The sequence below is a fragment of the Raphanus sativus genome, chromosome 6, assembly GCF_000801105.2.
Source record: "Raphanus sativus cultivar WK10039 chromosome 6, ASM80110v3, whole genome shotgun sequence".
Taxonomy (NCBI): domain Eukaryota; kingdom Viridiplantae; phylum Streptophyta; class Magnoliopsida; order Brassicales; family Brassicaceae; genus Raphanus; species Raphanus sativus.
Window position 1 is genome coordinate 26897553 of NC_079516.1, and position 14264 is coordinate 26911816.

A 14264-nucleotide genomic window follows, 5' to 3' on the forward strand; every position below is an offset into this window, starting at 1 on the left:
TACGATTCTTGCGTTAGAAATAATTAGTGCGTTTGAAAATTAATGTCACTTTCCAATTAAAAGGTCGATGAAAAAAATAAATCAAAAAGAATAATTAGAAAAATTCGACCAATAGAAACGCGAGAATTTTCGTGAGAAGAGCTGTGTGAGCGCCACGTGTCCAATGTACTTCTCTTTTAATATATAGGAGGATTTCAGTTTGCAGAGCAAGGCAAAAAGAAACGTGAAAGGAGAGTTAAATTAAATTTGGTTTTGTCGGTTCACTTTAAATTTGGAATGCGCTGGTTTAGTAATATAAACAAAATTCGTTATGTTATGAAGGAGTTAATGAAACGTCAAGGGATAAGATCAGTGGCATCATGATGTAATTTTTGTGTAAAACTTAGGATTAAGTACTATTTATACTTCAGTTTTAATAGATTAGATATACAACCATATAAATTACTAATATTTATCTAGGTTTTAAAGCTAAAACCAAAACTTAAAAAAAAAGAGACTGCATGAAGCTTATTTTCTAAAGCAAAAAATGTTCATGTAAGAATATGTTACTAAATTCTACAGTAAAATCTCTACAATTACAGTTCAACCAATCACCCCACTATAGTATGCTTTTGCGCTAATCCATTTTGTAGCATAAATGCATTTTTCGGGGCAACTTGATCAGCCGATATGATTTATCAAAATAGAAAAAAAGAGACAAGTGTTAGAGAAAACATCAAGAAAACCCTAGCTTTGACAATATTATCTTCATGATCTTTGATATGGCAGTGAAGCAACGATTTTAATCTAGAAGACAACCAAAAAAAATTTGTCAACTGGTGAAACAAACTTGTGTTATATGTCTCATGCACTGAATCCACATTGCCGTAAATTTTTGGTAGGTTTAAGAAGATACAAAGGTACTGGATATAATGAACGTTGACATCCTGTCATTCACATTCATTAGCTCAGACTAAAAACAAAACGTTGATGGTGAGAGCCTTTATTGAAAGAAGTTGTGTGTATACCCGCCAAATGAGGCTCTTAAAATTAGAAAAATTCAACGAAACAATGAAAATAAAATTGGAGGAGGAAATAAGGAGAGTTATTCAAAGTGTTATTCAAACGGTAGATTCTCAGATTGAGACGCGTGAATTTCTCTCAAACCTTATGTTCTTTGCGAAACATTCTCTTATTTCATTGTCTTCATTCGGAGTATATTTTTTAAGAAAAGAAGAAGAAAAAAAAAAGAAAAAAAAAGATATTCAAATGAGAATACATTCCTCTAATCATCCATGGCTTTTACTAGCCATCCTCGTGGTTCTCCTCTCCTCCTTTGGAGCTCTCTCGAGCACAGGCAAAGAGAAGACAACCTCAAAGAATCCGAAGAAAGAAGTAACTTATGATGGAACGTCTTTAATCATCAACGGAAAAAGAGAGTTACTTTACTCTGGCTCCATACATTACCCTCGTAGCACTCCTGATGTAAATCATTTCTAAACCATTAGTAAATCATTTGTTTAATCTTATGATTTTATTTTATGTACTGAATCATCGAGAAATTTTTGCTTAGATGTGGCCGAAGATCATCAAGAGAGCAAAACAAGGCGGTTTGAATACGATTCAGACATATGTTTTTTGGAATGTTCATGAGCCTGTGCAGGGGAAGGTAAGTTTGGAGATTATTTTAGGAAAAACAATAAAAGATAAGTTTCATCATTGTTTTAAGTTGTTTTTTAATCTTTTGTTGGAACAGTTCAATTTTTCGGGTAGAGCAGATTTAGTGAAGTTCATAAAATTGGTTGAGAAGAATGGTATGTATGTAACATTGAGGCCTGGACCTTTTATTCAGGCTGAATGGAATCATGGGTAAGTTTTATGTGTTACGTTCTTTGTTTCTCTTCATATTCATAATATATTACAGTGTTTTGAGTTCTTATGGGACATGTTTCATGATTATGATGAAACATCAGAGGACTTCCTTACTGGCTAAGGGAAATTCCCGGGATCTTCTTCCGTACCGACAATAAACCATTCAAGGTATTTTTATTTATATACTTGCATGTTTGACATGTGTGTAATGATTGAACAATCAAAAGATTTAAAAGAATTTGACATAACTGCAGGAACATACAGAGAGGTATGTGAAGGTGATACTTGATAAGTTGAAGGAAGAGAAGCTTTTTGCTTCACAAGGAGGTCCCATTATTTTAGGACAGGTACATTGATCCCAAGAACCATTTTATGAACGAAAATTTGGAACTATGTTTAGTTTAAAAGATTTGTATATTAAATTAAACTTTGTTGCAGATAGAGAATGAGTATAGCGCGGTTGAACGTGCATATAAAGAAGATGGAGTAAACTACATTAAGTGGGCAGCTAAATTAGTAGATTCTATGAATTTGGGGATCCCATGGGTTATGTGTAAGCAAAATAATGCTCCTGATCCTATGGTAAGTCATCTTCCTAACACATTGAATGATGATTATAACAAGATAATAAAGAGCTTGTTTGACCAAAAAAAAAAATCAAGAACCTTAATCTTCTAACAGATCAATGCTTGCAATGGAAGACATTGTGGTGATACATTCCCTGGTCCCAACAAAAAGAACAAGCCTTCTTTATGGACAGAGAATTGGACTACTCAGTGAGTTCTTCACTTAGTCAGCATCTTCTAGAAACAAGGAAACAATAAGCTTAATTTCAAGAGGTTCTTGTAATATGATTGTAGGTTTCGAGTTTTTGGCGATCCGCCAGCTCACAGATCTGTGGAAGATATTGCCTTTTCTGTTGCTCGATTCTTTTCCAAGAACGGAAGCCATGTTAACTACTACATGGTATAGATTCAAATAAGAACAATTAAGAGGTTTATATGTTTGAAAAACGTTACCAACTTGTTTAACTTTTTTTTTGGTAGTATCATGGAGGTACTAACTTTGGAAGAACTTCCGCACATTATGTAACCACTCGTTACTATGATGATGCACCTCTTGATGAATTCGGTAACAATAAACAAAATAGACTTTTTGTGAATAAATAAAATTAAATTGCGGTTTAATATGTATGTTTCTCATTGGAATGTTTGTTATACATAGGATTGGAAAGGGAGCCTAAGTACGGTCATCTAAAACATCTTCACAACGCGCTTAACTTATGCAAGAAGGCACTTCTCTGGGGCCATTCTCGAACTGAGAAGCCTAGCAAAGACACGGAGGTAATTGTATCTGTATATATGCATCAACGAGTCCAAACATTTAAATATTTCTTATAGAATGAATAGAAATGCTTAGTTTCTTGATTTTGGATGTATTGTTGTAATTGCAGATACGGTACTACGAACAGCCTGGAACGAAAGTTTGTGCGGCGTTTCTAGCTAACAATAACACAGAAGCTGCAGAAACAATCAAATTCAAGGGGAAGGAATATGTTATACCGCCTCGCTCCATCAGTATTCTCCCGGACTGCAAAACTGTTGTTTACAGCACTGCGGAGGTGATGATAAATAGAAAATCTTGTTGCGAATTAATTTATTCCTTAAAGAAATAAAATGAATCTTGAATTAAATATTTTTATATATGTTTCAGGTCATCTCTCAGCACACTTCTAGGAACTACATGAAGTCGAAGAAGGCTAATAAGAAGTTTAATTTTAAGGTGTTCACCGAGACGGTTCCTAGTGAGCTTAAAGGTGAATCTTTTATCCCCGTTGAGCTCTATGGCTTAACGGAAGACGAGACTGATTACGGATGGTACACAACAAAGTAAGGATAGAACCAGACTTGTTCTTATGTATGAAAACTTAAGAAGAAAAACCAAACGTAATAAAAAAAAAAAAACGTAATAAAATATAATAAACTTTCTCTGTTTAATTTGGTATATAGCTTCAAGATAGATGACAACGACCTTAAGAAGAAAGGAGGTAAGACTACTTTGAGGATTGCAAGTCTTGGCCACGCATTGCATGTCTGGCTTAATGGAAAATACCTTGGTAAGTAAGATTCAGAAGCATCAAGATGGATGTGCTAAAACATTTTGAAGTTATGAGAAAAAATTGCTAGAAGTTGGTCTAACTAGTGAATTGGTTCAGGAAACGGACATGGTAGCCATGAAGAGAAGAGTTTCGTTTTCCAGAAGAAAGTTTCTCTAAAAGAAGGAGAGAACCACCTCACTATGCTTGGCGTTTTAACAGGATTTCCAGTAAGAAACATATTCGTTTTAAGAACCTTAGCAGCAAAGAAAAAAAGCTTAAGTTAAGATGATGAGATATATGAATGTTTTGTATGAACAGGACAGTGGATCTTATTTGGAGCATAGATACACAGGTCCGCGTAGTGTTTCCATCTCAGGCCTCAGCTCTGGACCACTTGATCTCACCGAGAAAAACAAATGGGGAAACAAGGTTTGACAAGAATCATACTTTCTCGTTCATTTTTGGCGATTTTGATCCGGTTTTACTAATCTTTAGGTGGGTATGGAAGGTGAAAAGCTCGGTATCCACGCCGCGAAAGGATTAAAGAAGGTTAAATGGAAGAAATTCTCAGGAAAAGCACCAGGACTTACATGGTACCAGGTAAAAACATTAAACCTTCCAAAACAAAACAAAAGGATTTATGATAATAGTTTTAGCATATATTAGAGATAATTTATGATCAATGCAGACACACTTTGATGCGCCAGAGAGCAAAAGCTCAGTAGCAATTAGGATGAATGGAATGGGGAAAGGTTTGATTTGGGTGAATGGAGAAGGTATTGGTCGATATTGGATGTCGTTTTTATCGCCATTAAAAATGCCTACGCAAGTAGAGTATCATATACCAAGGTCTTTCTTGAAGCCCAAGAAAAATCTTCTGGTTATCTTTGAGGAAGAACCAAATGTGAAGCCAAAGCTTATCGACTTTGTCATCATCAACAGAGACACTGTGTGTTCTTACATCGGAGAAAACTACACTCCTAGTGTCCGAAACTGGATCAAGAAAAATGACAAAGTCCAAGCCATCACTGATGATGTTTTTCTCACGGCTAATCTCAAGTGTTCCGGTACTAAGAAGATCGCCGCGGTGGAATTTGCTAGCTTCGGAAACCCAACTGGGACTTGTGGAAATTTCACCCTTGGATCTTGTAATGCTCCTGCCTCTAAGCAAGTCATCGAGAAGGTAACAATTATTGCTTTTTTACAACTAATGTTACTTGCAATTGAAGCAATGAAAAATACTTTTTGTTGGTGCAGTATTGTTTGGGTAAATCGAAGTGTGAGATTCCGGTGAACAAGAGCACATTCCAGCAAGATAAAAATGATTCATGCCCCAAACTCATGAAGATGCTTGCGGTCCAAGTCAAGTGCGGTCGCGCCAAGAAGAAAAACTAAGAATATATTTCTTTCATTTGCTTCGTTAACGGTTTATGCCTTTATGATTAGTCGATACAAAACTTATGCCTCAATTGTTCTTCCATTTTTGAATTTATTAATTATAATGCCTATCTACGGATTACAGTTTTGATTTGAAATACGTACCGACTGATTGAAAAAACTCCACGGCAAGATGGGATGACTGCCATTTTCTATCAGAAGTTTTGGGACATAGTAAAGGATGACTTAACTTTTATGGTTAACAAATTTCTTATTGATGGAACAGTGCCAAATGGATTGAATGAAACGAACATTTGTCTCATCCTCAAGACAACTAAGTCTAACGACATGGCTCAGTTTAGACCCATTAGTTTATGCAATGTCAGTTATAAGATCATCTCTAAGATCTTATGCCAGAGACTAAAGAAAGTGTTACCAGGACTGATATCGGAAACCCAGTCAGCCTTTGTTGTTGAAAGATAGATTTCTGATAATGTTATGATCGCTCAAGAAATGTTTCATGCTCTTAGAACAAAGCCGAGCAGATGCAGCAAAAGAATGGCCATTAAGACATACAGGAGCAAGGCATATGATAGGATGAAATGGTCGTTCATAGAGGCAGTCATGAGAAAGATGAGATTTTCAGAAATATGGATCACGTGGATTATGAGATGCATCACATCGGTACACTATAAAGTCCTTATGAATGTCCAGCTGAGAGGAAACATTATTCCAAGAAGAGGCCTATGCCAAAGAGATCCTTTGTCTCCTTTCATTTTTACTATATTCTTTGGTAAGAGGATTAATGCAACCACAAGACATGAGATAAAAGATACACTTGGAATACATAATGAAGGAGGGATGGGGAGTTATTTGGGTATTCCGGAAGATATCAGTGGTTCCAAATGAAAAATCTTTGCTTTTCTTAAAGACAATCTGATGCATAGAGTGAATGGCTGGACAGGTAGATGGCTCCCGAAAGGAGGGAAGGAGGTGCTGATTAAATCTATTCTACTTGCTCTGCCTACATATGTTATGTCTACATTCCTGCTCCCCTTGGAGATATGTGAGAATATTGCTAGTGCCATTGCACAATTTTCCAAAAAGAGGTATACATTGGGCAAAATGAGAAAAAGTCTGTCTACCAAGAGAAGAGGGTGGGATTGGCTTTAGGATGATCCACAAGTTCAATCTGGCTTTATTGGCAAAACAACTGTGGAGATTAGTACAATATCCTGATTCTCTAGTGGTTAGAGTCTTGAGGGGAAGATACTACAGACTGAGCTCGCCTTTACGAGTAAATCCTGTAAACAGCCCTTCTTATGTATGGAATAGTATATCTGCTGCAAGAAAGCTATTATTACTGGGGATAAGACGGGAAAACGACCATTTCATACCCAACATATCGCGATATGTTCAATTCATACCCGACTTATATGGCTGTGCCAAAACATACCCGAATTTATATGGCTGTGCCAAAATATACCCAACTTATATTTTTTGGCAAAATCATACACCAGTCGCCACATCAGCTGCCATGTCATCTATTTTTGCTCGCGTGGATGTAACGTCAGCTAATTTTGCTAACAAATATGCCATGTATATAATTTTTTTTTAAAACTAAATAATTTTGTTATAAAAATAAATTTTTAGAAAATATAATTTTTTTATTTTATATTATTTAGTAAAATTAACAAAAAATAATTAATTAATTAAATTCAAATCTTATATAAGAGATTTCGATTATATCAAAAACCGTTCTTATAAGAGTTATATATGTATTTTAATGATTTAAATCCAATGCAAGTGTTGAAAACGTGTTATTCTTGATTAATCATAGTTGTGTTAATCTAAAATTTTAAATGTAAATAATATATCCATGATTAATAAAGCGTAAAAATGAATCATGTTACGCTTTATTAATCATGGGTATATTATTTACATTTAATCTAATTTTTTAAAATGTAAATAACATACCCATGATTAAAAAAGCGTAAAAATAAATTATGTTACGTTTTATTAATCAAGGGTAAAAATAAATCATATTACGCTTTATTAATTATGGGTATGTTATTTACATTATAAATTTTAGATTAACACAATCATAATTAATCAAGAGTAACACGTCTGCAAACTAGCATTGGATGTGAATCATTACAATACATATATAACTCTTATTATGACGTTTTTTGATAGGATCAAAATATTTACGAATATATCTCTTATATAAGATTTAAATTTAATTAATTAATTAATTTTTGTTAATTTTACTAAATAATAAAAAATTATAAAAAATTATTTTTATAACAAAATTATTTAGTTTTTTAATAATTTATATACATGGCACATTTGCGAGTAAAATTAGCTGACGTTGCATCCACGCAAGCAAAAATAGATGACAAGGCAGTTGATGTGGCGACTGCTGTATGATTTTGCCAAAAAAATATAAGTTGGGTATGTTTTGGCACATCCATATATGTTTAGGTATGTTTTGGCACAGTCATATAAGTCGGGTATGAATTGAACATATTGCGATATGTTAGGTATGAAATGATCGTTTTCCCGGGATAAGACAGAAGATACATTCTGGGTATGAAGTTAAGGTGTGGAAAGATCCATGGATCCCAACGACACCTGCACGACCAGCTACACCGGTAGCACCAGTCATGCATCCGAATATGAGGGTCAGCGATTTTATTAATCAAGAGTCGAAGGAATGGGATATTAGCTTGCTGGAGCAATATGTCAATCCGGATGATATATCCCTCATAAGGAGTTTAGCCATAAGCACAACTCATCGGAGAGACACCTATTGCTGGAACTATACAAGGAATGGCCAATATACGGTAAAATCTGGTTATTGGATTGCCCAGAATCTCTTAAAGGATGACCAAGAAAAAGAGGTCCCAGAACCAAGTATTACTACACTCCAAGCATTTGCCTGGAAGATAAGGGCACCAAAAAAAAATTTCATCTTATATGGCAATTGTTAACTGGCCACGCGACAGTAACGAGGAATCTAGTCAGGCGTAACATGAGATGCGATAACCATTGCCCACGGTGTGGTGAACCAGAAGAATCAGTAATCCATGCTATTTTCGAGTGCCCCCTGTCCTACAAGTTTGGTCATTATCATCTGTTTCGACAAATCCAGACATATTTCCAGCACCGAGCATCTACACGAATATGGACTATCTGTTCTGGCGGAAGAACAACATAATTGAACTAGAACAAGATAGGGATCCTTATCCCTGGATAATCTGGTATATATGGAAGACTCGAAATGACAAACTCTTTAGGGGGATATATAGAGATCCACTAGAGCTAGTAAAATATGCGGAGAGTGAATGTCAAGCATGGTTTGATGCAAACAAAGTGATATCAGTGGTGCAAGGGAATGAGGTTGAAGACCAAGTCATAAGCTTGGGTAATATCTGTTTTTTAGATGGGTCATGGACGTCTCAAAGCAAATTCAGTGGATGTGGATGAGTCTGGATGGACAGTGGCGGGAAGATTGAACTAATGGGAACACGAAATATTCCTAGACGAGAATCAACTCTGCATTCTGAAGTAGAAGCACTACGATGGGCGATGGAGAATATGCTTCATCACTAAACATGACAACGTTTCGGAACAGACTGCAAGGAACTCATTGCTATGATTAAGGACCCTGCTGCTTGGCCAAGCTTTGCGACGGAGCTGGAGAGGATATAGAGACTACTGATATGCTTTCCAGATTTCGACATCTCATATGTACCACGAACACGCAATCAGTTTTCTGATTTTTTAGATAAACAGCTAGATCTTTCCATAGGGAGCTATTTTTCATTGGTTGTTTTATTCCGGTCTGATTACCCAGACCACCTCAAATTTGAGTAATAGAATAGTCGTTTGTTGTAAAAAAAAACTTTAAAAAACATTTACCTCGTACTCATGTGGTGCATCATTTGTTAAGTTCCAACATATAAGCTTATTTAAAACCAATTTACAGTTAATGAATTGGTCCAAGTTATTTATATATATTTGCAAAAAAAAAAGAGTTATTTATATACTATTTTCATTAAATTTTTCGATGTAAAAGCTTATATTTTTACACACTCTTTAGAGGCTAAAGCTCATAACTCAATTATCTCTACTAATCATATTCTTTTCTCTACGAATCATATTCATATATCCCCTTCAAGCTAAAATTCTTCTAGCCATCAATCTCGTAAGCAGTGCTGTCTCCTTTTGTCGGAAAGGCAGCGCCGGCTCAATAGGAATGATGAACAGTGCATCTGTCTAGAGTTCACCCTAAAACCAATCAAATTTAATGAAAAAGAGACCTTAATTTTTCTTATTCTTTTTTTTTAACAAGGACCCTTAATATAGTATTGTAATCATCTATAATGCATAAAGAAAATTTTCCCACGGACCTAATAAAAAGTTAAGCCGGCCCTGGAGAAACTCTTAAAACCTTAAAGAAAATATGAATTTTTTTAAGTATAACTATGTCAAATAAATAGTTTTACAAACAAAAAAAATTCATAAAATAGTAACTACTGATAAAATACATATATTAATTTACTGGTATTTTTCCAGTTCTAAAAATGTTTAAATCATAATTTCATATTTTGTTCTACAGAACGTAGAATTGACATTCTACACAGTAGAAAATGTAATTCATTTTTTCATTGAATCGAGTATGTTTAGAATATGTGATCTACATAAATAATAACGTAAATAATAGTAATATAAAAATTTTGGAAAACACATTCCGCACTTAACCTATGGTTCTAAAATCTGTAGAAATTAGAATCTACACATTACTATAAATCTAAAACATGTAGAAATCAGAATCTACACATTACTGTAAATCTAAACCTAGTAAAAATTGATTTCAAACATGTTTACTGTATTCTACATACAGTAGAATACAAATTTTACAGATAAAGATAATCAGTTCCGAAAATATGGGAAGATAATATTTGGAAATATTCAGTTTCCTTATATTTATTAAATTGATTTTTTATAAAGTTTAAGAAAAACGTGATTTATAAAATCAGTATGTAAATTAAAAAATAGTTTAACGGTTGCTATTGTTGCTAGTAAGAATTTTTTTTAAAATTTTTATATAAAAAACCAATATTTTCTAGTAACAAATAATAAAAATAATATTTTAAAAATATTTTACGTAGATTACGTATTCTAAATATTTTAATATTTTATATAGTTTTTATTTGCTAGTAACAAATAATAAAAAATAAATATTTTAATATTAAAAATACAAAAAGAATCTTTGCCTTTTGTTTTTTTATTTGGGGATTTAAAATATATTTTTATTTTAATTAGTTTTATTAAAAATTTATATTTTAATATTTAAAAACTATTTAGTTAATTGTAATTTCAGATTTTTAATTGAAATTAAGGATAGTATTTGTCATTTTGAAAATATTTAGCCTAATAAAACATAAGGTGTTTAAGATTAATCTAATGAGACATATTTATCATTTTTTGGCCTAAAAATAATTTTCCCAAGAAAATATGACCTCCAAGACAAACAATATGTGGCCCCAAACTAATTATTAATAGAAGTAAATAAAAAATTTCTAGAGAAAGGTTCGAACCAATAACCACAGGGTCAACCTTCGGACTATTTGATCGTTAAACCAAAATGTAGCCTTTTAAGTACATTATATTTTGTGGTCTGAAACAAATGCTTTATGTGCCTTTGGAAAGAGCGAGACTCTTTGCATACTACTCCATTCGTTTCAAAATAATTTACATTTCGTGTCTGCATCTTTGATTTGATTGTTGTTCATGGTGATGTTGTTGCAGAACAAGTTGCAGAATTTGGCTGGACAATACTCGGATGTCCTTGAGAACTTGACTCCCGCTGTCAAGAAGCGTGTCGAGGCTGTAAGAGAGATTCAGGTTGAGTCTATTGCGTTTGCATATTATCTGATACCTTTTGGTTGACTCCCAAATATTATCTGTTTTTTTTTTCTCAGCTTAGTTATGTTATGATTTGGTTCGGTTCCTACCAGTTGTTCAATTCTTCATTTTGAGTAATCTAAGTTTTATCTTAGTCGAAAGGCATGAGCTTGTCTATGTTAAGCTTTTTTTCCTCTGTTGTTGAATATGTCAGGTATAATCAAAGTTCTGACTCTTAATAGAGTCGAATCAATTTTCTGTCTTAAACTTTTAATGAAGCGAACTGATTGTTTTCAAAATTTCAAATTAGCTTTAATCAAAACACAGGAGACGATCAACAAACATCACCAATATTTTATTTGACAGGAATCAATTCTTTCGAAGCACAATGAAATATTGCATTCCGGATTTGGCATTCGCAAGTTGCGGAAGTATATCTTGACACTTTTCCTCAATACGCTCCATTGTCTTCTCCATTGCTTCTTTACCAAACCGCGTCTCAAGAATTCCTCCAAATGTGATTTTGTGTGAGGTTACCAAGAACGCTGGGTCCAAGGGAAGTTCTTCATTCGCATGACTAATTCTCTCAAACACTTCTATCGTGAAACACCCACTGTCCTCAATGACACTCTTGAACTCCGCAACATGTGCCGGATAGATTGGGAAATTGAGAGAGTCTAGCTCTTCTTGGTCAATTAGCCCCTAAGCAAAATAATGACGCAAAAGCGTCAAAAAGTATAAAAGATAATGTTTTTGCTCAGTGGTACGCAATATAATTCTAGTGAAGGATCTGAGGGACAATATTTTTACCTCTTTAGCTACATCATGGAGGCAATTTCCCATGAAATCAAGAAGCATTCCTTTCATTGTTTCAGACATTTTAATTCCATCAGGTAGACATGATCCAAGAAGAAATAGCAAGCCCCCGGAGACAAGTTCTTCTCCTCTTGCTCTCAAGAAACATCCCATGTCGATCTTGAATTGATCCTGGTACGCTTCCACGACCTCTTCAGAGAATCCAGTGCAATGAATGTCCTTGTTCCATGCTGGAGAGTTTCTATCCGCGATCCCTTTAGGAACTTGGGACAACCAATGAAGCGAATAAGAACAATGTCCCACATGGATACTATCTCGAGGAAGAATACGACCAAAAAAAGAACCCGGAACTCCAGCAAGAAAGTATTTTTTGGTCGGAGGGAGTGTTTGGAAAAGAGTGTTGAAATCATTCTTGAAGTGATCGTTAAAGAGAACTTGGAACTCAATGTTATCGTCAGGATTTTTCTGAGTTTCTTTGCGATACTTTTCTTCAACAGCATCTATTATGTTTTGTACTGCAAGAAACGTATTAGGTCCAGTGGAACAACCGAAATCCGCTATGTTAAAGCGATTGGAAGCTGAGTTGACGTCGAGTTTGGTCGAGATAGCTTCATTGATCTTTTCTTTTGCAACTTCAAGTAACGCCCTCTACAATTATCAACCCCATCATCATTGGACAGAATTATCAACCCCATCATCAATGGACAGTATACTTCTTAGATTTTAAGTTTTCATGGTTCAAACTTAAACTCAATTAAAAAAAAGAAGCAAATTTAACATTAAATATATAAATTTAACCCCAAAGACATTATAAATTTAACATTATAAGTTATATCAATAAAAACAATATGCCCTATATTTATGAAATTTTAAAATATTTTAAACAAAAACAATTGATTTGATTCAAACTTCATTAATTTTAACAAGACCCACAATTTTTTCCTGATGAACTATAGAAATTCAATACTCTTTTTGTCACACTAAGAGTATTGAATTTCTATAGTTCATCAGGAAAAAAATTCTATAGTTCATCAGAAATTCAATACTCTAATACAGAGTTTTAGAGTATTCTTTTACCGTCCCGAATAAAAAAACTACTAACCTGATACGTTGAGTGCTGACTGTAGCTGTTTGGACCCTTACCTCCGGCCATCGTGTACGTAGGAGCCATCTCTCTCTCTCTCTCTCTCTCTCTCTATATATATATATATATATATATGTACTGTTTGAACCGAAATCGGTGCTATACAAGGGGTAGACTGATTTCGATGGTGGGGTTAGGAGAGGTCTTCATAATGAGCTTGAACTGGATAGATGGAGAGTAAAAGATGTGTAATATGTTATAGCTGGACCCGGTGAAGGGTTGCCTACGTACCCCGAGAGGGGATCAAGCCAATCGTAGTTCTACAACGAAAGGTCACAAGTGCTTAGAAGAAAGCATGTGATTTGGTGTTTCTCTCTAGAAAGTGAGAAGAGAGGCAAGATCTCAAAGAGAGGGTCCTTCTCAAGGAGGGGATGCCTCCTTATTTATAGAAGGATGAGGTCTAGGGTTTTCCTAGTCACCTCCTTTTAAATGGGCTGAGCCCATTATCTTATAGGCCTTGTTGGGGGTAAAACCCATGTCCAACAGTAAGCCCCCCCCAGTTCGTTGAGAGATGAAGTTGATCTCTACGAATTTTACGAAGAGGTTTATAAGACAATGGACTCAGCGCATTTACATTTAACGATCCAAGCGAGTTTACTTTGAACTTGTGCCTAGTAGAAGGCAAGTTTAAATAAACTCGTGCTTAGGAGTCGTAGCTCGACGAGTAACTCGTGCCTAGTGGAAGGCAAGTTTACCGTGCTTCGGCGTATAACTCGTGCCTTGTAAAAGGCGAGTTTATCAAACCCATGCCTAAGAACTATAGCTCGGCGAATAAGCCATGCCTAGTAAAGAAAGAGTTTACTAAACTCGTGCTCGATAAAGGCGAGTTGTCGGTAACTCGTGTCTAGAAAAAGGTGAGTTGAATGAAACTCATGTCTAGTAGAAGACAAGTTTATTCAACTCGTACCTAGTAAAAGACGAGTTTACGACTAACTCGTGCCTAGTAAAAAGCAAGTTTGTAAACCCATTTCTAAAAAAGGTAAGCTGTACTCGTGCCTTAGCGTAAGTAACTTGGCAAAAGTCCAAATTCAATTAGGATCAGAGAGACAAAATCATACCAAAACC

The 14264-nt window shown here is 34.7% G+C and overlaps 2 protein-coding genes across 2 annotated transcripts; one reads left to right on the top strand and one right to left on the bottom strand.

The window, feature by feature from the left end:
* The first annotated feature begins 1237 nt into the window (after positions 1-1237).
* LOC108809853 (beta-galactosidase 13-like) lies at positions 1238-5675 on the top strand. The gene is made up of 18 exons (XM_018581987.2): positions 1238-1464; positions 1553-1648; positions 1736-1848; positions 1953-2019; positions 2106-2198; positions 2290-2433; positions 2533-2627; positions 2712-2817; positions 2898-2982; positions 3076-3194; positions 3305-3472; positions 3565-3740; positions 3861-3967; positions 4067-4176; positions 4268-4378; positions 4445-4549; positions 4638-5132; positions 5207-5675. Exons 1-18 carry the CDS (start codon positions 1249-1251, stop codon positions 5342-5344), a joined length of 2544 nt encoding a protein of 847 aa, XP_018437489.1. The 5' UTR covers positions 1238-1248; the 3' UTR covers positions 5345-5675.
* Positions 5676-11526: 5851 nt separating this feature from the next.
* Positions 11527-13296, bottom strand: LOC108811068 (farnesoic acid carboxyl-O-methyltransferase). Its single transcript, XM_018583128.2, has 3 exons — positions 13158-13296; positions 12050-12703; positions 11527-11941 (listed from the first exon to the last, which is right to left on the bottom strand). The coding sequence occupies exons 1-3, from the start codon at positions 13224-13226 to the stop codon at positions 11609-11611; spliced, it is 1056 nt and encodes a 351-aa protein (XP_018438630.1). The 5' UTR covers positions 13227-13296; the 3' UTR covers positions 11527-11608.
* Positions 13297-14264: the final 968 nt, after the last annotated feature.

Bases quoted from the DNA above. Each gene is read 5' to 3' on its own strand.
- LOC108809853 (XM_018581987.2), top strand. From the start codon at position 1,249: ATGAGAATACATTCCTCTAATCATCCATGGCTTTTACTAGCCATCCTC. The intron at 1,849-1,952 runs GTAAGTTTTATG...ATGAAACATCAG, and splicing joins CAGGCTGAATGGAATCATGG to AGGACTTCCTTACTGGCTAA. The intron at 4,177-4,267 runs GTAAGAAACATA...TTGTATGAACAG, and splicing joins GCGTTTTAACAGGATTTCCA to GACAGTGGATCTTATTTGGA.
- LOC108811068 (XM_018583128.2), bottom strand. From the start codon at position 13,226: ATGGCTCCTACGTACACGATGGCCGGAGGTAAGGGTCCAAACAGCTAC. The intron at 12,704-13,157 runs GTTAGTAGTTTT...TGATAATTGTAG, and splicing joins GTCAGCACTCAACGTATCAG to AGGGCGTTACTTGAAGTTGC. The intron at 11,942-12,049 runs GTAAAAATATTG...TATTTTGCTTAG, and splicing joins TCCATGATGTAGCTAAAGAG to GGGCTAATTGACCAAGAAGA.